The sequence below is a fragment of the Eucalyptus grandis genome, chromosome 8 (genome assembly GCF_016545825.1).
Source record: "Eucalyptus grandis isolate ANBG69807.140 chromosome 8, ASM1654582v1, whole genome shotgun sequence".
NCBI classification, from domain to species: Eukaryota; Viridiplantae; Streptophyta; class Magnoliopsida; order Myrtales; family Myrtaceae; genus Eucalyptus; species Eucalyptus grandis.
Genome location: NC_052619.1, coordinates 69,817,512 through 69,839,090, shown reverse-complemented (window position 1 = coordinate 69,839,090; position 21,579 = coordinate 69,817,512). Strand labels below are relative to the sequence as shown.

The following is a 21,579-nucleotide window of genomic DNA, read 5'->3' as shown; positions in this document are numbered from 1 at the left end:
TTAGAAAGTCGACCGAGGCGAGCGTTGACCACCATCCCCAGATGTTGAGTGCGTCCCGGGTGTTGCCGCTGCAAGGGCCCAGTCGCGAGAGCCCACGTGGGCAGCTGAGCGGCGGAGCCTTAGATCTTCTTTTGGCTCCTTTCGTTTTCTAATTTTTTTTCATGTCGGTCGGGATGCTTTTCGGTCCTATCCGAAACACGCAGTTTAGTGATGCTATATAACAACAGCTAAAATCTATAATAAAATCACCGCCACCCTCTCGGTGCGGGTAAAAGTGAAACCGTGAAAAACTTCGGTCCCCTCCCGAGACGAAGACCGCTCGCTGTGAACGGGGAAGCCTTTTTACACCATGGCTGTTGACTATCCATGCACAGTTTCTGTACCTCTTTTCTTCTTGATCTATCTTTTTCCCAAGTTGCAGAATCTCTTTAATGAGACTCTGACTTATCTCATTGCCAACTCCGGCCCCAACGTCTATCCATCTCTCGATCTTTATATTTTCGCCTCCCATATCTAAAACGTCACGTCTTATCTTTATTATTATTATGAGGTGTTTTCCGATGTCGACCAACTAGAGAGTTGCAGCAGAAAAGACGGCGTTTACATTGTCGCCTCCTCACCAATCCGATCGCCAGCCCCGACCCTTTATTTACGTGACCCTTCTTCTCCATCTCTCGTTCAAGCTCTCGTCCGTTGAGTTTGGCAAGCGTTTATCCAGTATTTGAGGGTTTTGACGGCGTCGCGAGCGGCTGCTGTCGGTGCGTGCACGAGTCATGTCGGGGCTGAAGGTGGCTGATCGGGGTGACAAAGCGCCGATCCTCTATCCCGGGCTGGACAGGGAAAGAGAGACGTCAGCCATGGTGCTGGCTCTGGCGCGAGTGGTGGCCGGGGAAGTCCCCAGCGATGCCGAGGAGTTGTGTCCTTTTCCTTTTCCCTCCGGAGTCCTGAGGCTGAAGAGAGGCCATGGAGATCTGTCGGCCGAGCCATCGGCGGAGGCGCAGCTTCGGAGAGCCCCTGGAAGAGAGTCGTCCGTTGATGATGCTGCGAGAGGTAATTGCAATGGTTATGAGTTTAATGGCTTTCCATAGACATCCGATAAAATGGGAACAATAATGAAATGTGAAGACATCAGATAAGTTGGAGATGACGTGTGCTATGAAATACTCCGCATATAGAACTCATATCATCGGTTTTACCTTTTGCATAAATCTAATATAAATCATCTAAATATCAGAGACTATAAATCACAATTTTTAGACTACTAATATCATATCCAACATGTACTTTAACTCCACTTTTGCATTGCAGCTAATTCGTTACGTTTGCTTTAGCTTATGACACACATTTGTTTCATTGATAGGAGGCAATTAAACTCGTCTAATTTTCTGCAGGATCTGTAGTATAACTCATAAACACATTTATTGATTTAGCCGATAGATGGTCCTTTCCTTGAAATGTAGCGTTTCTAATATTTACATAACCGTAGCATCATACAACGCTCAGATGTGATATTATATACTTTATAATTCAAAGATCTTGTTCTCAAAATGTATATTAAAAACTAAAAACAAGCATAGGAAATTTGATCGGTATGTGGTTTCACGACAGTTGCGCAACATATTTTGTGGTGTGAACCTTTACCAACTTTTTTGTACTTTTCTTTTCCAATTCTTTGTTATAGGCATCATGGAAGGTCCCAGCATGAAGACAACAAACCATGCAACTCCAACTTATGAGTACAGCAACAGTACAGCTGCGATGTCGATGTCCAACGACGAACACCAACCGAGAAGAAAATACAGAGGAGTGAGACAGAGGCCGTGGGGGAAGTGGGCAGCCGAGATCCGAGACCCAGTCAAGGCCGCGAGGGTTTGGCTAGGCACGTTTGAGACGGCTGAAGGGGCGGCCCAGGCGTATGACGTCGCAGCCTTGAAATACCGAGGCAACAAGGCCAAGCTCAACTTCCCGGAGAACGTCGTGGCCCGCCTGTCGCTGGCGGCTCCTCCCGCGACCCAGATGACGGTTCCAGACGCCGCGAGGACCCATGTGACCGTTCCAGCAGACACGGAGCATCAGTTGGCCTCGGGTCCGGATCATGGCTGCGGTGAATGGTGCTCTTGGTTGTCTCCTGATCCTGACCTCGCGCATTCTAATCTGTTGCCATCATCTTCTTCGCCGTCTTCTTCTTCATCTTCAGTTTCAAAAGCAGCATCTTTTGCTTTCCCCACTCGATCTGGTTCCTGGCCATTTTAGCTCCTTCTCTAGGCAGTATTGAATATACTCAGTTGTATATGCACCTGTTTGTGATTTCAGAATTGGCCTTATATTTGTTCGTAAATCGGTTTCAATTACGGTGCCAGGCATCATTCATACCGCAAAAGTCTCGCGAACGCTTGAATGCGTACCGTATGTCTTTAAGAGTGAAACTTTTGAACCGGATTTTGGCCTCCATGATTTTTTCAGAGTCATGAATCACTGTCTCCTTAAGTTCTTATTCAGCTATGTAAAATCTGTAAACCTCGAAAATGACATCCCAAGATTTCCATAATTAAAATTTAGAACATAGAAATGAAGAAAAAGAAATTTGTAATTCATCGTTGTTAATTTGGAATGATGACGTTCCAAAGCCCAAGTGTTTCTCTTCTATTGCCCTATGTATTATTGATTCAATTAGACCACCCCTCACAAATTGCATTCAATAATTGCTCCTTATATGAGATTATTCGTGCATGAGAATCAAAGAAATAACTTGACCATTCTCATCACAGACCGGGCTTTACTCAGTCCACACAAAACCAGCTCCTAATTTGATTAATTATGAATCTTTATATCTTATCTCACATAAGAAAAACCTTTACAAAATCATCATTGCACTATGTGACATAGCTATCAATGATGACAATCTCCATGATATAGAGTACCCAAAAATCTCATTTTCTTCATCCTCCCTCTCTCCCCATCGGTGGCTTGCGGACCACCATCTTTGACTACCTCAACAATGTCCTAGTCAGCCAAGGCCACGACGACTGAGGTGGAAATACTATTTTCTCTAATTGTATACAACTTATTAATAGCTACAGCATAAACACTACCAATCTATCCCGAGGGTTGGTGCAACTGGTTGGGTCTTGGGAATTATGCTCAGGAATTGGAGTTTGTCGGCCGTTCGAATTTTATAAATAGTATTGCAAATTGCTTTAGATCGGCCCATATGTACCAGTAAAATTTTTTAACTTAATCGATTCATGAAATTTGTAAGATATTTCACAAATCTCGAGATAGTTCAGTCTTTATGTTTATCTTGGGCCTAAAGTGGACCGCTCTTGGCCTTTAATTGGGAGACTTGGGAGTCCCCTAGAGACCGAAGAACCAAGATTTGGAGAAAGAATCTTGATCATTTGCTCATTGCTCGCCTAGTACGATCTTGCTTTTCCACGAGTGGATGCATCGATGGTTTCCCTCGTTCGGATAAAGCATTTCGGTCCGAAGCCTGAGAGGGCCTGGGCTGAGCTCTGCTGATGGGCGGAGTCTACTAGGCCCGCCCAGTGCCGGCTCGTACTGTGAAAGGGAGACGTACGGTGATTCTGCAGAGGAGTTTGGAAAAGTCGTTTCTTGACGCAGAGGAGTTTGGCGAGCGAAGAATGTGTTGCCGCTATCAAAGACACGACCTTGAGCAGGAGTAGCGCTCTTCTGGTTCGCCCATGAAGTGGGTTTCTGCTTCTAAGCTCCATCTCTCCCTCGCGGGCCTTGTGGGTGTTGCCGGTTTCGTCTTCGCCTTGAAAAGAGATGGCATAGTCGGGTCCTTCGGTGGCCTCTCGTTGTTATTCCAGAGAAAGAATCATCTTGAAGCGAAGTTCTCCGTGCCCGGTTTGCAAAACCTCGGCAACAACTGTTTCCTTAATGCAGTCTTGCAGGTACTGAGGTTTCTTGTCCGTGGTGGTCATGCTTGTTGGCTGAGTTTTCTTGGTTTGCCCCTTTTCTTTGTTCTGTCTTTACATTTTGCCGAAGCTCTTTGGTTTAAAGGCGCTTGTGGATGGAACGTGGAAGTGAGATCTTGATCAAAGAGACAATCTTGATTAGCGCGTATGATGATGTTTGGGTGCTTCGCTGTGATTATGGATATTCATGTGCCTGAGCTTGGGTGGTTGTCTGATTGATGGGGTTGATTTTGTTTGGCTAAAAAAGACGGGGACTTTTGCAGGCTCTGGCTAGTTGTTCGTGCTTCCAACCTTTTGTTCACAAGTTCTTGGAGGAATGTGAACTGACAGTCGTGGAGGAGAAGGCAGAAATGATGCCACTAACCCTTGCATTGGACGATCTTCTCGAAGGTAACACTTCAATTTTAATGTAGACTCATTGTAAGTTTGTGGTCGCAACTTAGGAGGCAATATATTTCTGCTAATCTTAAAATGAGTTGATGGTGGAAACTTATTGGAAGTTGCATCAGTAGGGTGCTTCCTTTTTCATCCTATGGTTGGCTGGAATTTCACAATTCTGAATGGAGATGCGGCAGCATTACATTTATAGCTTGATTAAACATGTATCATTTCTTTTATTCTCCCAAATTTGAAAGAACGAAGAGAAGAAAAGTGGAAATCCTTGAACTTTTAAAAAAATTCAAGGGTCAATTAGACGGCATAATCATCTTATTGGTCATTGCAAGAGTTTCTTTCATTGCTCTTCACTTAGTTATCAAGAACTGATACATGTCAATTCTAATTCCAACAACTTTTGCTTTTGTTGCAGAGCTATGCAGTTCTGGTGATAGGAGGGTAGTACTGAGCCCTCGAAGAGTGATGCTTGAGATGGCCCATTATATACCCAATTTCAATCTGACAAGCCAGCAGGTGCTCTTACGTCTCCTGCATTGCTTTATTTGATGACTTTAAGATTTTCAGACTTTTAGTGTATTCTCCTTGTTTGGTGGTTAGGATGCAGCAGAAGCACTCCTCCATCTTCTCTCCTCCTTAAGGGAGGAATTTTCAGAGTGGTATGTTCCAGTTCGAAGTCCTCTAGCCGTTGTTTCTGATACTACCAGTAGGGTTCTTTCTTCAAAGAGTAGAGACAACCAAAGTGAACAGCAAAGATGGCAGAAGCACTTCCTCGGGCCTTTCGATGGGATTATTCGTAGCTTTTTAACGTGTCAAAGTTGTTCATCTCAGGTTCATATGGCATTCACAAGGATATTTGTTTTGAAAAGCTTTGATGAGTCACTTTTGTCATTTTGTCAGAAGCACATTATGTCTCTGACCTTGGATCTGAATTGTATGTTGTTGTTCAGGTTTGGACATATAGGTTGTAGACTTGTAGTGATCCACTTATTTATCTGCTGAATATGGTCTTTTCTTGTTTTTGCAGATTTCACTAAATTTTGAATTTTTCCATACTTTGCTGCTTTCTCCTGTGCTGTGTAATGGCTCAACCATTGTAAGTTCACTAAGGATCTACCTGGATATAGTTTGAAATCTTTGTCATTTTGTTTTCACCTTGGAACTTTTTTGCTTGGAATAGATAGGAGGTTGTACATTGCGAGATTGCTTAAAGCAGTTTGTTGCTGCCGAGAGAGTTGTCAATTACCATTGTAGTCAATGTTGGCACATCGCTGCAGCGAAGTACTTATCATTGGTTAGGCCAAGTGAGGTACTTACTCAAAGACATTACTTATTCCGTCTCTCTCAACTGCTTTGGGGCAAATTATACTTGAATTTATGCATGTTCTACATTCTCATCTGCATATTCCTTAATCCTGGTTTGGGATATTAGACGCCACCCATCTATCCATGTTGTGTGATAAAATCTTATGATATTTTGAAGTTACTTAGTGCTTATATAGATCAATGTTGCTTTTGTGCCTTTTTCCCCAGATGGATATCATGAAACTTAAGTCATGCAGTGGTGGAGATTTATGTGACTGCCAAAATCAGTTCAATCTCAAGATGCTACCTTGGTCAAATGATTTTTCGCAAACTGTTAGGCAGTCAACTATTGCCCGTCCGCCGGAGGTATTATTGAGTCTTTGCTCTGCTCAATGTAAAGGAAGCCATGATCTCTTTTGATAAATGAAATTAGATTCCTGAAGTCTCCTTTTAAGCTTCTCACATATTGCATTTGCCTGTTTATACATAGTGCACATTCTTGTGGGCACAGCAGCAATTACACAGTATTGAATTTCATGAAATCTAAAACCATGCTTCATTCTCGCAAATAGAATTTGCTTAGCATGGTTCATGGTAGATGTGGCTCATGCTTCTGGAAGCAATTATAAAGTGGATATAGCATCATATTTGTTGTGAAAGTGGATATTCTTGGAGATTATATTATGAATTCAGGAACTTTACTTCAAGTATTTGTTTTCAATTGATGGGTTTAACTCCAGTATACTATGAAAGGTGAAATTTAATACACTTTTAAATCTTTTGAGTGTAAGACTTTTCTTTTTCTATTGTTGGTTGAAGGCCTTCTCTTTTGACATGTTGGAAGTGAAGGATGAGGTCAACATGCAAACCCACTTTCTTTAATTTTAAGGAGGACCTAGCTTGAAGCAGGTATCCCATTGTTTGCCAGCCTTGTTGGGCTGACAGAAGCCTCGTGGGAAATATGGATGCTACTCTATGCTATGGCAATAAAGAAAACACAGATTAAAGCCTAATTTGTTTTTTCTTTTATGAAAAAAAAAAAGAGAAGCATTTATCTGACTTTCCTGTATAAAATTATGTTAATGTGAAAAAAGTAAAAATTCCAGATGATTCTGAATGACCTTAAATGTCAACATATGTATGTAAATGGAGACCAAATCTGAAATGCTAAAAGCAAAAGGAGAAGCAAAAAGTTCTAAAATTAGAAATCATTCCGGATAGACCATAACCTTCCTTATGTAGAGCTTCTCCTTTTCTCCCCTCCTATCATGAGGTATAACAAATTTTATGTGGATTACTAGAGATATTGATTAAGTAATTAATTCAGGAAGCTTTGCAATTTCCCATACATTTATTGTCCTAGTACTAAGAGATCAATCTTTGAAAATTATATTATTCCAAGTAAAGTATGTTTAACAAGTGTATTGGAGACACTAGTTAGCAAGAGCCTTTTCCATTTTTGGAGGGCTCAATTTGTGTGTTTTCTGCCTGCAGATTTTGTGCATTCAGTTGCAACGGGCTTCAGTGAATGAATTTGGAGAGCCTCTAAAACTTCAGGTACTCGAGGATTCTTGCCTTGAGGTTTCACTGGCAATCTTGCACTGGCAAGATTTCTAGTGATATGTTCTGTACTTATGTTTATTACTTGATGAAGTCCTCCCAATCTGCTGTCTAATAGTGTACTTGTCTTCAACTGAGTACCTGTCTAGCACTGGATCTTCATTAGTCATAGTGACCATTCCCAAGCATGTTATTCAAATGATTTTCCTTGTCCCCTTTTCGAGCTCAAAGCAGATTGCGAGTAGATACCACATGATTGTCTTCTCGTGACTTTTTATTTGTATTCTCATTTGAAACTTGCTGTGGTCCAGTCTTGGGCTATTCTCACTGCGCAACAACATTATTGATGATTGTAGGGCCACATTTCGTTTCCATTGGTTCTGGACCTCTCTCCTTACACAACAAATAGGGTAGGGATGCAAATCATGAAAGGAAGTGTTTCCGCTGGGCAAGGGAACCTTAATAGTCAACAAATAAGCCCTCTTTCTGTGCAGTCTAACATGCACATTGATTCAGAAAGTCACAGTATCCGGTTAAGAGGGTTGGTAGACTATGAATTTGGGTCTGTTGTGCAGCAGAAACCCTTCAAAGAAGAGGCGGAGGTGGCAAATGGACCCAGCTCTAGTGACTCTTGTAATGATGAATGCATTATATCCCATGGCAAGGTTAGTCATATCCATAACTGATGTGCTACTGGATTAGCTGTAGTGAACAACAGCTATAAAATCACATTATTAGGACAAGTCCATAGTGAACTAAACTGACCATCTATCCAAATAAGAGTTGGCTGCATGTAGCTATTTTTGGCAATATTGCTTGGCAAGCTCATAGCTACTGTGTTTCATTTCTAGGCTTGGGTCATCATCCCTGTTCTCTTGTTCCCTGTTCTCAATGTGCCTTCTGTTAAATGCAACGGCATTCTATGTTCTTTTGTTGAGTAATTGATTTCTCACAAGTTAGCTAGAAATTTTAAAACTACAGCTTGGTATTCTCCAACATACTTGACCATCATATTGCCCAGTTTTCTTATGCTTCCTTGTTTCTCTCCCTTGGAGTGTAGGATTTGACGCCCCAAGCTTCAAAAAGTCATTGGTACTGTCTTCTTTCAGTGGTGGAACATTTTGGAAGAACGGGAAGTGGCCATTATACAGTTTACAGAAGGGTAAGAACCAAGCCGCCTGAGGTGGAAAATCAGCCACACTTGGAAACTGCCTCAGAACAATGGTTTTACATTTCAGATTCAGAGGTGTACAATGTGTCAGAAAGTGATGTTCTTGCTGCTGAGGCTAGCTTGCTCTTTTATGAGAGATTGGTTTAGGGCTGAGATGTACAAGTCAAATGTAACAACTAGTTGCCTGTAATGATTGAAGTTCCATGATCAGAGAATCTGAGGCTTTTTTTTTCAAATGCACTTTCGAGAAATGAAGAGTGAACTGGCAGTGCATATCTGATATGAAGGAAGCTTTAGCAACCCAGACACCAGCGATTTTGTACAATTGCAGACTCCTTGGTGTGGTGAAGAGTCAAGGGCATGCTCTGCCCAAAGAAAAAGATCAAAAGATTTATGTTGTCTTCTAAGGATATGGGGATTTCAGCAGAGCAGATCATGCAAGCCAGCAAGAAAAATCTGTGATGAAAGAGTATCCTTGAGACAGATTTTTGTTTTTGTGTCAAGGGTACGTATCTTGGGGCGGTGCTTGTAGGATTCTTTCAGTTGTTGATTAGAATTTCAATCTTCGTTGGATAGGTATTATAGGGAAACCAAAATACCAGCAAATTCCATTCTGAGTTTTGTTGTCTTTCTGGTTTTAAGTACTTTGCCAAACAGGTGGCTGATTACACCATCTAATGATGATGTCTCTCCTACCTGGAATCTGAATTGTCGAGAGGGATGTTACACGGTTACTTGCATCACTAGTCATCAGGTTCACACGGTTATTACCCATCAATAAATGATATTTCTTACTCCTATTTTGCACAGAAGTGTACAATTGTGTTCATTGAAAAGGACAGACTGAGGATGAGTAGAAGAACAAAAAGTACACTCATGTATCTGTGTGTCTGTGTACCAACGCCTATCTGCTATGGTCATTATGAGAGAAATACATAGTATTTTTAAGTTGTGTTAGGAGAGAACATAGTGTTTCATTGAGATCTAATCATGAAATGAGGATTGATTTTCATAAGTTGAGCTGGACACTTGCCAATTATCTCACTCGGTGAAAACGCTTTCCTGGACGGTATGGGACGGGGTCTCTGATTTGTTTGACATATACAAGGTTAGCCACGAGTAAAGATGCTCGGATTGTTATCAGCGATATCATTCGGACAGGTCATGTGATGTTCTCGTCATGATGTGTCAGTCGGTGGGGCGTGATCTATATTTACCTCTTCTTGTTCACCGATTTTTTGTTGAAAGAGGGGAAAATATCATCCACGCCCCTTGCTGATGGATTACAATCCAAACAATTCAAATCTCCTATACACACTTATTGTTGGTGGGCATTTTCATTTTAGCAACTCCAAATAGCTCCCGAAACTTGTCGCGTTTAACCAATTGACATTGAGGTTTAGCCTGATGAACTTCGGAGACATGAGATATGGCCATTTTACTTATGTGTTACATCTAGGGTTTTATCACAAAAGCTAAAAAAAGATCGACTTGCACTAAAAAGAAGTCAGACCCTTAAAGGCCTTACAGGAGCTTTTGGAAAACACAGGTTGTTTGTTCGATTCTAGCTCAAAGTACATGGCGCTGTGTTGTGAAACCTCTCATAAAAAACACTCAACAGATTCTTTTCCTTTCACTTCCAATGGAGTATTTCTTCTGTTCCTCTTCTTGCGTCATCAACAGATTAATAAATATGGTGATTACGTATCAAGTTTAACTGGAAACCTTTCTTTGAGATAATCTCGCCACTCGTACAGCTCACCATGATCAAGTAGGTTGTATAACAGCAGAAGCTGAAATTAGACCCCTCTATCCAAAATAAAAAAGAGAAACTTGGAAAAAGGGAAGGAACAAATACATTTAGCTCGATTTTTTCATCTAATATCATGAATCAATGATCCATCCAAGTCTTTCCCGAGTAACAAACCTGGCAGGTACTCAATTCTGATGCCTGCATGACCTCAATGAATTGAAATAGAAAAGGTGAATGACTTGATTTACATTGTACTCACCATTGAGTTCATGATGCATTTGTCCGATTAGTACTGTGCGTACTGTCATTTCTTCTACAATAATTTAACATCTAGTTGACACTGAATCGATAGAAACTATATATACTATACGTGTAGTAGAGAAATCACCCAGTTTCCATCCCTAAAAACTTTTGTTCTTGCATATCCAGGTTTTGTGCACGAATATATATGACCAAGTACATATGCAACAACTAGATTTGCTTGGGGTGACAGAGACTATGCAAATTTAATTGTGGATCGGAGTCTTCTTCTTCGCAGGAGAGTAATCTATTAACGAAAAATCATCATCGGCTTCCATTGTTCCTTCTTCTTTTGGTGTATTAGCATCTTTGGGAACCAACCCATCAATATTTTCCACAGCAGCAGCATGCAAACTCCGTCCTGCAAACAATAAAAGAACAATCTGCTCAAAATCATCATAGTACTGTTAATACAAATGCTGATGTATACCTCCTCATTTCAAATAATATATATTTACATATGCACTTCTTCAAAGCTTTGAATGGGATCTTCTTTTCATCAAATCCACGTTCATCTTCTTGAACACACATCAGAAGTCATAACAATCATAGATATTGCAAAAGGTATATCATTCTTTTATCTAAATCCACCATAAAATTGAGTCACACCTTTAAGCTGATCAGCTTAAACATGGACTGCCATAACCTTTCTGTAAAAATTCTGAAAAAGTACCATCGGGAATTAGAGAAAATATGTAGAAAGAGATACACAGGAACTATAATTACCTTGAGCAGTGATGGAGATGAAGCAGAGGAAGCAAAATGCCACCAAAACAAGTCTCTTGCATGAGAGCTTATTATTATTGGCCATATTCCTCACAAGCTTCTTCCCTTAATCTATATGTGTTTATATGTGTAGTCAATCTTCTTTTCATGTCACTTCTTGTGTGTCTGCATTATAATATTTCTCTTTATATAGAACATAGAGCTGTACTTGCCATGGACATGAGTTGCTCTATGACGGTGACGGAGAAATACTTCCTTGTAATAATTCTCTAGGTGAAGTCCACATCAATGTCTCCCTCTTTGTCATGAATGAAGATGCTAGCCCTAGGTTTTAAAGATAACTCTCCCAAGTCCCAATACAAGTCCAAACCTTGAAAATGAAAATAGAAAGGAAAAAGCTTTTAGACTATGGATTCACTTTGGAGGGGTCTCAAAAACTGTTTCTAAAATAGTTGTATCGTGCTATATAGACTGCAAATGTCGTCCTCCGATGAACAAAGCACATATTGGATCCTCTTGAGTTGCTTTTTAAATTTATAGGCTCTCTTAAAAGGTCTATTTTTGTAAAGGGACTTATGAATCATGATGTTTTAGAAAATAGATCATATTTGTTCCATCCACCATTAGCGAAAAACAGATATTAACCACACAAGTTTGTGGAGAATAACTATTAATAGAATGATCATATATTGATATACTAGACTTGAATTCCCACCATGTCAATAGTCTAAATATAGTTCGAGGAAAACATGTTTTTCATAGGCGTTGGTAAGAATATAAGTTGGATTCATATTGAAGTACATAAGAAATATTTTAAACTCAACATGAATTTATTTATTTATGAATTTAGTATATGATAGAAGAGTCCCACATTTCAGCTTCTTGGCTGATGATAATTTAATTATTAGCGAACGTTTCGATAAAAGATGTCTCTATATTCCACTGTATGAAATTCAGTAATTTATATCTTGATTCATCAGTATTTTTTCTGGTTAAAATTCGCCTAGGGCTATCTAAGATTTACATCCTACACATCTTTGGACAAGACACCACTCCAAGCTCATCCTGTTGGAGGAAAGGGTTTTCCATTTTAATACAGTATTGAGAAACTTTTTTAAAGTTTGCTGGCATCATCAGTGACAAATTTAAGCCAGGTTATAAGAGGTGTATGGATATTAATCTTAACATACCTTTTTCTGAATGATTTCGGTACAAACCACTGTCTCCCCTATGAGTGGATATCTTTGCCCAGCTGAGCAAGATTTACTTGCTTTCTGTGGTTGAGGTGGCTCAAAGCCTGTAGCAAGAAACAGGCGGGGAACAGCTTCAAGCAAGCTATACCTGTACATGTATTCATGTTTCTAATCTTAGATCAACATTAAATGTCAATGGCCTTCTCATTGTGTCCAGTTGACATAATAATGTTGTTGCTGCAGAGAACATGTGAATTTCATTTCGTTTCTTTTTAGTGAGAATTGAAGTAGGTCACACGGATTTCCATTGCATACTCTCCAGGCACATTAAATGACTATGATACGTATCAAATATTATTGGCCGACCAGACTATTGGTAATGTGTAAGGTGGTAGAATTGAACAGAGAAATCCTACACTTCACTAGAACCATTTCTCCAAATGCAAAAACGCATTTGTATTATGTGTAGTCGTATGTTATACATCAAGATGATCCTTATTAAGTATACTTAACAAGTGTCATGATAGTGCTGATAAATAAGAACTTCCGACGTTTGTAAACAAAATAGCTGCAACTGTAGATTGAAAAGTGTACACTTCCCCTATTTGGATACTTAATAAGAAGTGCTTCAAAGGCAGTCTTTAACTAGCAAAACCCATCTTTAAAAAGTATGACTTCTATAAGATCTTGAGAGGGTTTGTTTGATTCAATCAAGTTTTGGAAAGTGGTGATTATAATGGTGAAAGGGACTAAGAGACAAGGTTCGAGCTTCAGATAAGGCAAATGACCGTGTTAATGTACGTACCAAAGTCACATGGCCATGCCCAAATGATCATCCATTAAGTGGCCCTGCCTTGTCTATAAAGACACTGTGCATACAATGATAAACACGATCTATCGTACTGCTAATTGGGGCTTCGAATTGGAGACATCAATTGATTGAAAAGATAGGACAACTGGATTTGATGAAGAGCCTCGATGGATAGGTCTTGGGTGTGCAGATAGATATATGAGATCGCATATCATTGTCCGGGGAAAGTAACCATATATACTTGCCTTCATATGAATTTTTGCTATGCAATGAGCTCAACTAGGGCAATGCCTAGCTCGAATAAGGTCATGACACGTGTCTTGTTATCAATATTGTCCAAATCAGCACTATGTAGTAGGAAATCAAGCATGGTCGAACCACACTCGCATGTCCTACATACTAGTAAGTGCCCATGTGTTGGTGCGGAGCACCGCTTATGATATGGATATTACAACAAAGTTACATGAAAAAATATTTACTGTCATATCTTAATTCTTTTGAAAGGAACCATCCCAAAATAGTTATATGTTAGGATGTCATGGGAAAATGAAAACTCCATGGGAAACATTGCTATTAGTTGTCTAATGGACTTTACAGTTCTCTTCGTTGCTGTCTATCTCTATTAGTAAAATCCTCGTACTCTTTCGATTGGCCGGTGTTAGGCCGTCCCTAGCGATGTTCGTTCTGGCGGCTGAGAAGGTCAAGAAGATGGAATCGCTGCTGAAGCAGGCCTGGAACTGTAAGCTCAGAAGATGTTTACTGTTCAGGCCATCACCAACCACCTCCCAGGACTTTATCCGGCCTTCCTACGGAGGGTGATGGCAGGCGCCCCTGTCCTTCCTTCTTCTTCAACTGGCATTGTAGAGGAGCTACAGGAACTAGGGTTTGTCGAACATGGGATAGGGAAAACGGTAGATTAGTTAACTGTCTAGTTCGTTGCCTTGAAACTGAAATGAACTTGGAGCAGGGTGCCCTCCTGCTGCTTTTTCCATTGTTGAATAAAATGATTTATTGAAAAAAAAAATGTGTATGACCCAATATATAGAAAGAAGGGCGCGAATATACAGACATGCTATAAATTTTTTATGCAAATTATGAAAGATGACAACAGTTCAAATGACATTCCGAATATTCCTAATATATGTAATGATATCTTTTAGCATCCAAAAAGCCAAAACCCTCGACAACAATCAAATTTCTAAAGCATCTTACCTAATGATTCTAATATATGAATCCTTCATAAGCCAACAAAACATCTGTCATTTGATCAAAATAATTTGTAAGCCAAGTAAAGATCAGAAAAGGAAACACAAAAATCTAATATGAGGGAATAAAAAGCTAAAGGAATCAAACTAAATAAAAGTGAAAAGAACGCCCTTATATGCCTCTTTGATGTATTTAGGATTTACCCATTTTTAATATCCTTAGGAAGGCATTGACAAGAATTTGGTATCATGAAATGAAAAGAGATCAAAAGAGAATCATTAAATGCTTTAAAATCCTCCGAATAAGCATTCCACAGAAATTAAATAGTTGTGTCAATAAGATAATTAAGAGGATGTCCACATGTTCATCACTTGCTAGTGAACTATTGTTTTCATTGACAGTGAACAGAGTCAAATCTCCTTTTCAAAAAAATAAGAAGGCAACTTTCCTCCCTCCATTAATAGTTCTTTGACATTCGAGAGGCAAAGATCTTTTCTCACGAATTGTGGCTCAAAGTTAAATTTTGTCCCGTGAAATACGCAACTAGATTTACATGCCTTCCATCATGGACAGATTAGGACATGAAAGAAGAAAAAAATAGAGAAAGAAAGGCAAAACAATAGTAAATGAAAATATGGATAAGATGGCCCATTGAAGAGGTCAATGCATGGGGTGAGGGTCCGGTCCATATTGACGCTAATCCAGCCAGCTCGATCACACTATAGAGCCCACTTTAAGTTTCTGTGATCACTAATATCTTAGATTAGCATTTTCATTCTTTCTCCTTCAGACATTCATTGCATCTTTTTCGTTGACTCTAGGGGCCCTTTCTAAGTAATAATTATCACCACTGAAAATTATTCGATGCTTTGAATTTGGGTAGATTGAGCAGGGACCAATCACACCATCACCTTTCAATGTGTATGACGTAAAATATTTAAATATTAAATTATGCATTCATCTATAGGGTTAAGTTTTTAGAATGGTTGGCAAATGTCTCATAAGAAGCCCTACCTAGGAGGATAAGTGTTAGAATATTTGCAATTTAATTTACACCCTTCATCTTGTGATTCAAGCTTTTCAGAACGGTTGACAAGTGATCACATAAAATTTTTACTAGACGTGCTAAAAGTTGGGAGGATTATCAATGTTTATGAACATTGTTATTGACTATGAAGAAAGAAGAAAAAGATCACAGAAGGGTTGGAATCTCCATGGAAACCCACTCCCGCCTGGCAAGTCAGAACTTGTTGACTTCGAAGAGTGCACCAACTTGAATCAAATCAATGTTTTGGTCCCGAAAATGATTTGTCCCGTCGAGACAAAGTTGGGACACCTTGTCGACCGAAACCAAAGCAATCCCCGCACGTTCAGGGAGATTCAGACCGGGGCCCCTCCCCCGGTCCGACCCATCTTCGAGGCGACAAGTTTGGACCCCAATATCACAAAATCACTGAGCTTCATGTTGTGGATCACATTCCACATCCAACTGCATCGCGTGGTTCTTTCTGCACCATATGGCTGACCCTAATAAGACTCGAAAACTGATCTGTCGTACTCCAAACGCGGTCGGCAGAGTTGGGGTCCTGACACGGACAAGTTCCGCCACATGTGTAGACTGGACCGGGCCGGTACGCATAGGATAGTTAGGACTTGTTGATTATATTTTGGAAGACTCGATCACTCGATACTTGCGCCTACATTTTAACTTTCATGCACCAACTTAAGCACAAGGAGCTTTTGCCTAGGATAGTTAGGACTTGCACCCGAGCCAATCATACGTTATAAAGATTCATTCTCAATGCACACCAGACCAATTTACTGGATATATAAAGTGCATAATCATATGTTACATAGAATCATTCTCAATGCACCAGCGAATTTATTGAATATACAAACTGCATACTCCTTTATTTTGCAATGGACGGACTAATTTATTGATTGTACAACTTTAGTAGCCTCTCAAAAGAACAATTTATGACTCAGAAAAGAGGAACAATGCTCAACAGAAAGACGGGGCATGATCAATGGACGATGAAGCTTCTGGCAATTTAAGGATGAATGGAATCGCACTCTTGTGGCCTCAAATCCTTAATATTCCACTCCAAAGAGTTTGGATATCGTCTCGGGGTTGAGGTGGCGCCAATCCAGAGTGGAGAGCGATCTCCGGAAATGCGGAACCTGGTTGCCTTCCTTGGGATTGATGATGTCCGTTATGGAGGCCTGCAAGAGGGCGCTATAGTTCTGGATATTCCTGGCAGCGTTCGGGTGGCCTTCGGTCCTTGGGGATGATGCTTTAAGGTTGGATCGGTGCATTGGCGAGAGAGAGACGTGTATGCTGTCCTCATGCAAGTTCGGCTTCAGGCTGAAGGAAGTGCTACTTGTGCTATTGCTATTGCTCGTCACCTCTTGACTCTGGTTGCTTGTCTCTGCAATTTTCTCCTGTAAAAAAGAAGGAACTCTTTGTTGATGTGCGTATAAAGAAACTACCCTTTAAGGATGTTAAGGAGACACTTCAAAAGTATTATGCTCTTTGAGATAAATTATTCTTAAACAACTAGTGAAGCATGAAATTCTGTGTATCAGCCCTGGGCCAGAACGCATATGTTAGCTCATTTGAAGATTATAGTATAGTTGAATATGTATACCTCTTTAGAAGATTCAGAATCCTGTTTGGCTTCGACAGCTAAAATTGCCTCCCCATCATGTGCTTTCCCATTCATTTGAGACAATTGCTTTGCTCTCGAGGACTTGCGTCTGCACAATGGAATGAACGTAATAAGGACATGTGAAAAGCTTTCGAAGAGTTTGGTAATGCGTTTGTTGATAGTAGACTATCATGACAATATTGTGTTCAAACTGAACCTCTAACAGTCCATGCTCTATATGTTGATTGTCTGTTTTACCATTAAGGTGGTAAAAACTGGTCGGTCGAATGTCTGTATCACCTTGAAACATGTTCATCTGCAACTACGTACAGTTTAGACAACGATTTGCAAGCATACCTTCCAAAGCACTGGAAAAGGTTCGAGTGAAACAATACAAGCACACTGATAGGCTTTCTAGCTTCGAGCCATGCATGAGCTAGGCAATGCAACATAAGATGTTTGCTTTTTAATCTCAAGCGGTTAGATCTCTCTTATATTCAAGTACTGCCGTGTGTCAGGCAGATGATGTGTATGCATCAATGATGACAGGCATGCTTTGCAGTTTTCCCGACGTATGATATGTTAATCAGCGACCAAACTTTTTTCATTATTGCACCATCTTTGGCGCTACTTCTATTCTTTGAATGAAAACAACTTTTGTAATATTGGCACAGAACTTGCCTCTTTATGATCTTAGCTTGATGAGATGGTGGAGGTTCCTCGATCTGCAGCACAGGTAGACCTGAGAGGTCGCATGCCAGTGGACTGGAACTAAAGAACTGCAAGCAGAGACCTCTAATAATGTTAGACAAAGAGCAAAGATGCCATTGTTTATCAAAGTGATTCCTAGAATGAAGAATTTGATAAATCCGTCATCTGCAGCATCGTCAACCTGCTTATGACTCAAATCACATTGACATATATTGCTATAACAAAGTTGATAACTGAATAAGCCCTCAAAATCTGATCATTATGACAGGAAAAGAAGCAGATGAGAAATTTCTCGTGCTCACATCATTTTTCAGAGCAGAGGCCGCAGTACCCCGATAAGCCGGGTCCAGAGCAAGAAGCTTGGTCAAGAGACCAAACGATGAGGACGGGAAATCCTTGAAAGTCTCACGGTAACTAGGCTGATAATGTGACGGTGGTCGGTAGGTCGTCTGTAGCTTATTTCTCTTCCAGTAGTCTTCCGAGGGTGCACCGCAGAGTTTGAAGATTCTATGAAGTTGCTCGACCTGAATGACAAGCCCATATACCTCAGACACAAAATGCAAGAAAAATGCTTTCTAATTATGTGCTAAGGTAGATCCATATAGGTTTTACCTCTGTTTTCCCCGGCATGAATGGCCTTCCAAGGAACATCTCAGCCAGTAGGCATCCTGCACTCCATAGATCAATGCCGACCCCATAATCAGTAGAGCCTAACAGGAGCTCTGGAGCTCTGTACCAGAGTGTGACGACTCGGCTTGTGAGCTGACGCTTTTCATTAGGATTGAAGAATTTAGCAAGTCCAAAGTCCGCGAGCTTCAGCATGCCACTCTTGTCTATCAACAAGTTCGATGCTTTGATATCCCGGTGGAGAATTCCTTTCTCGTGGCAATGGTGGAGACCCGAAAGCAGCTGGTGCATATAGCACTTGATCTGTCATTGTACAAGAGAGGTGCAACAGAGATGAAACTTGTTACGCTCAAGTTTATAAGGAACTTGTAAGAAAACAAATTGAGATACTGCAACTATTTCTGGAGTTGAATCTTTAATGAGTCATTCTAACAAGACATAATTGCTTGGTGCCTAAGTAACTTCATAGTTGGCGAGTGCACAAGCTAAAATTAATGACCTGGGGTTCTGAGAGACGCAAGCCTGGGCGGCAGATTATTTTGGTCAAGTCATATTGCATAAAATCGAAGACCAAGTAGAGACTATACTGCATCCTCGAGGTGGCAATCCCTTCAAGTTTGATCACATTAGGATGGTCTAGCTTCTGCAATATCATGATCTCTCTGGCCATGAACTTGACACTCTCGGGCTCTGTCGTATCAAAGCGGACCTTCTTGAGAGCCACAATTTTCCTGGTGTCCCTGTCTCGAGCTTTATACACATTGCTATAGGTTCCGTGGCCAACCTGCCGAAACAAACACCTGTGAGATTTAGACCAAAATGGGTCCAGGGAAAGCAATCTGTGCTAGTGTAGTAGCAGTAAAGAAATTCAAATGGAGGAGAACAGACTCATACAAAAGGTGAACTCAGGGGATATCAGGAACAAAATTACAGTATCAAGATACAGAATCATCATGTAATATCTATATAACGGGTAACCTTGACATGATATTACTAACTTATCAAGTCATCTTCTTGGTTGTAAATTTTTATATTCACTGAAAATGAGATTGCTTGTGATCGAGTGCATGATTATATGTCGGCACGTTGTACAAAAAAGGTTTTTCCTAAAGCTTCACTTTCGTGTCTAGTTCAAATTCACGTGCGCATCATGCAATTACAAGCATGAAAAACTAGAACTACAGAGATGCTACTATCTGTAACACCGAGGTGAGTCGTGCTTATTGCTAAAAACTCTAAACCATCATCCAAACTGATAAGGATCTGAAGGAAGAATAGTTAAAAGATTTGAAGTATAATGAACAGCTTAAAGGGATTTATTGATTTCACTAACCTTGGCCAGCTTATCATAAGAATCAGCAGACTTAGGAACCAAACCAGCCAAAAAATCCTTGTTGACATTATCAAGAAGCCACTTGGGCCAACCATCCACAAGATCATCTCCTCCACCTCCGTTGATCTTCTTATTGTTCACTCTCTGATCACTGAGGACATTATCATTCCCGACATTGCCATCACTCTTGCTCTTCGCTCTCTCCTTGCCCAGCCCTCTTGAGACCGCCTTATTTGCTCCTCCTCCTACTCCACCTGATCTTTCAGCAGCACTTCCTACTGCGATGACGATCTTGTTGTCCTTAGCTTCACGCCTGCTGGCGGGCTTATTGTTGCCGCGACCCTTGTCAGCCTTGACGTAACCTCCTTGGAGCTTCAGCTTCTCCCGGCCGTGGGATGGTGAGGTCCTGGAAGGCCTCGACTGAGCACACCCCATTGTTTGTCGTTTCAAGAAAGGAGAGAGAGTTTCGAAGAGGGTCTGAGTGGAACTGGTTCCAGAGAATGAATGCAACGGAGAGAGCGAAGAGACAACATTGTAAGGAACGAAACGTTGGACAAGTTTGCGCTGGAGAGGATGAACGAGAACGTGCGTGGAGCAAAAAATGCTCGTGATACTCTCCGTCCTTTTGGCCGGCATAGCTTGGAGCTTTCTAACGTGTAATCAGTAACAAGTTCCGTCCCAATACCAAGCACATCTGATAGTGCACCGGGGGTGAACTCGCTTTGTTAAATCCCACAAGCAGGAAACGTCCTCACTATTCTTTGCATTACTATGATTGTTCTTGATTATATTCATCACTAATTTCATTGATCATTCGTCCTCCGGTGATCGATAGGTTGAATGTACTCGATACACTTGTGTTCAGACCATACGACAGTGGCTGGCCCTCGCCTCGGCTCCTCTGCCTGCAACATGGATATAATTCTTTATCGACGACACTAGGTGAGGAAGAGTGGGAATGGATGATTAGAACAGAATAGAATCGAAGTGTTAGTTAAAAAATGCGCATTAGCATTGTTGTTCATTGTGCTTGTGCTAATAATAGGAAGTATCAAAATGAAAGGCATCGTTGCTCTAGTTATTGCTGTACTTATTGTTAGCCACGCGAATCTTTGAAGATGAAAAACAAAGAAAACAAGCAAATCTTTACATAAAAAAAAAACCCTTTCAAAATTAGAAAGAGAAAAATCACGGCGCCATACTAAGCAATCTTTTCCCTATCACTATTAGTATGGGAGTTACGAGCTTCGGCATTTTAACTACAAAAGATATTGCCTCAATTGATAGCAAGAGTCCAAGACATACATAATTGTCATGGAAATTACATATACGTCATTAACAACATAGAAAAACTCTACTTTTTGCTTTAACATGAAAATTTCATGCATGTTGTTTGCAGTAAAAGCTCTTAGCTCTATATGAAATATGTCAGGCAATAGAAATCTCTCAACATCGAGTAGAAAAGAGTAGTTGAAGCTACTCTTGGAGAAATCTAGCAAGAGATCCCTCTAGCTCTTGAAAATCTTTGTGTTAGAAGAAAAGCATTAAAAGATATCTTATAAGTAATAAAGACGTTGATAGCGCTTACCAATGCCCAGAGCTAAACATTAAATGTTCCATGAAAGGCAATTGTCAAACTCCACAACTCTATTAATCTCCCACTTAAAGTTTGATCTTCAAAACAGCAATAACCTTTCATAGTCCTCACTCATCTTTAAACCTAATTCTCTTAGTGTGGTCCCTAAACATGGAGACCGAGGCAATACGCAGCTTCACTTTCTCAGTGGTGACAATCTTCTTTAAGATATCTGTTGGATTTTTTGCTTCGTGAATCTTCTTCAATGACGATGTTCCATCATTTATCAGCTAATGGATATGATGATGCTCCAACTCAATATACTTTA

The 21,579-nt window shown here is 40.4% G+C and overlaps 3 protein-coding genes across 4 annotated transcripts; 2 read left to right on the top strand and 1 right to left on the bottom strand.

Moving 5' to 3' along the window:
• Positions 1 to 528: 528 nt before the first annotated feature.
• On the top strand, positions 529 to 2,372 carry LOC104415849 (ethylene-responsive transcription factor ERF110). The gene is made up of 2 exons (XM_010027234.3): positions 529 to 1,050; positions 1,682 to 2,372. The coding sequence occupies exons 1-2, from the start codon at positions 774 to 776 to the stop codon at positions 2,251 to 2,253; spliced, it is 849 nt and encodes a 282-aa protein (XP_010025536.2). The 5' UTR covers positions 529 to 773; the 3' UTR covers positions 2,254 to 2,372.
• A 1,213-nt stretch (positions 2,373 to 3,585) lies between these two features.
• LOC104415848 (ubiquitin carboxyl-terminal hydrolase 27) lies at positions 3,586 to 9,165 on the top strand. Of its 2 annotated transcripts, XM_010027231.3 has the most exons (10): positions 3,587 to 3,914; positions 4,202 to 4,328; positions 4,747 to 4,847; positions 4,932 to 5,162; positions 5,359 to 5,427; positions 5,512 to 5,640; positions 5,865 to 6,002; positions 7,131 to 7,193; positions 7,553 to 7,861; positions 8,257 to 9,165. In XM_010027231.3, the coding sequence occupies exons 1-10, from the start codon at positions 3,702 to 3,704 to the stop codon at positions 8,512 to 8,514; spliced, it is 1,638 nt and encodes a 545-aa protein (XP_010025533.2). In that variant the 5' UTR covers positions 3,587 to 3,701; the 3' UTR covers positions 8,515 to 9,165. The 2 variants fall into 2 exon arrangements, with proteins under 2 accessions (XP_010025535.1, XP_010025533.2); XM_010027233.3 differs by lacking the exon at positions 7,553 to 7,861 and having other exon boundaries at positions 3,586 to 3,914.
• A 7,211-nt stretch (positions 9,166 to 16,376) lies between these two features.
• Positions 16,377 to 20,110, bottom strand: LOC104417837 (probable serine/threonine-protein kinase At1g54610). The gene is made up of 7 exons (XM_010029047.2): positions 19,676 to 20,110; positions 18,842 to 19,126; positions 18,328 to 18,645; positions 18,018 to 18,239; positions 17,686 to 17,783; positions 17,005 to 17,113; positions 16,377 to 16,798 (listed from the first exon to the last, which is right to left on the bottom strand). Exons 1-7 carry the CDS (start codon positions 20,108 to 20,110, stop codon positions 16,448 to 16,450), a joined length of 1,818 nt encoding a protein of 605 aa, XP_010027349.1. The 3' UTR covers positions 16,377 to 16,447.
• Positions 20,111 to 21,579: the final 1,469 nt, after the last annotated feature.

What these genes read in the sequence shown, in the direction of transcription:
- LOC104415849 (XM_010027234.3), top strand. Translation starts at nt 774, where the DNA reads ATGTCGGGGCTGAAGGTGGCTGATCGGGGTGACAAAGCGCCGATCCTC. An exon ending in CGTTGATGATGCTGCGAGAG is followed by an intron (nt 1,051 to 1,681) that starts GTAATTGCAATG and finishes TCTTTGTTATAG; the next exon opens with GCATCATGGAAGGTCCCAGC.
- LOC104415848 (XM_010027231.3), top strand. Translation starts at nt 3,702, where the DNA reads ATGAAGTGGGTTTCTGCTTCTAAGCTCCATCTCTCCCTCGCGGGCCTT. An exon ending in TCCTTAATGCAGTCTTGCAG is followed by an intron (nt 3,915 to 4,201) that starts GTACTGAGGTTT and finishes GGACTTTTGCAG; the next exon opens with GCTCTGGCTAGTTGTTCGTG. An exon ending in ATTGGACGATCTTCTCGAAG is followed by an intron (nt 4,329 to 4,746) that starts GTAACACTTCAA and finishes CTTTTGTTGCAG; the next exon opens with AGCTATGCAGTTCTGGTGAT.
- LOC104417837 (XM_010029047.2), bottom strand. Translation starts at nt 20,110, where the DNA reads ATGGGGTGTGCTCAGTCGAGGCCTTCCAGGACCTCACCATCCCACGGC. An exon ending in TGCGTCTCTCAGAACCCCAG is followed by an intron (nt 18,646 to 18,841) that starts GTCATTAATTTT and finishes GTACAATGACAG; the next exon opens with ATCAAGTGCTATATGCACCA. An exon ending in CCTCTGCTCTGAAAAATGAT is followed by an intron (nt 17,784 to 18,017) that starts GTGAGCACGAGA and finishes CTCTGCTTGCAG; the next exon opens with TTCTTTAGTTCCAGTCCACT.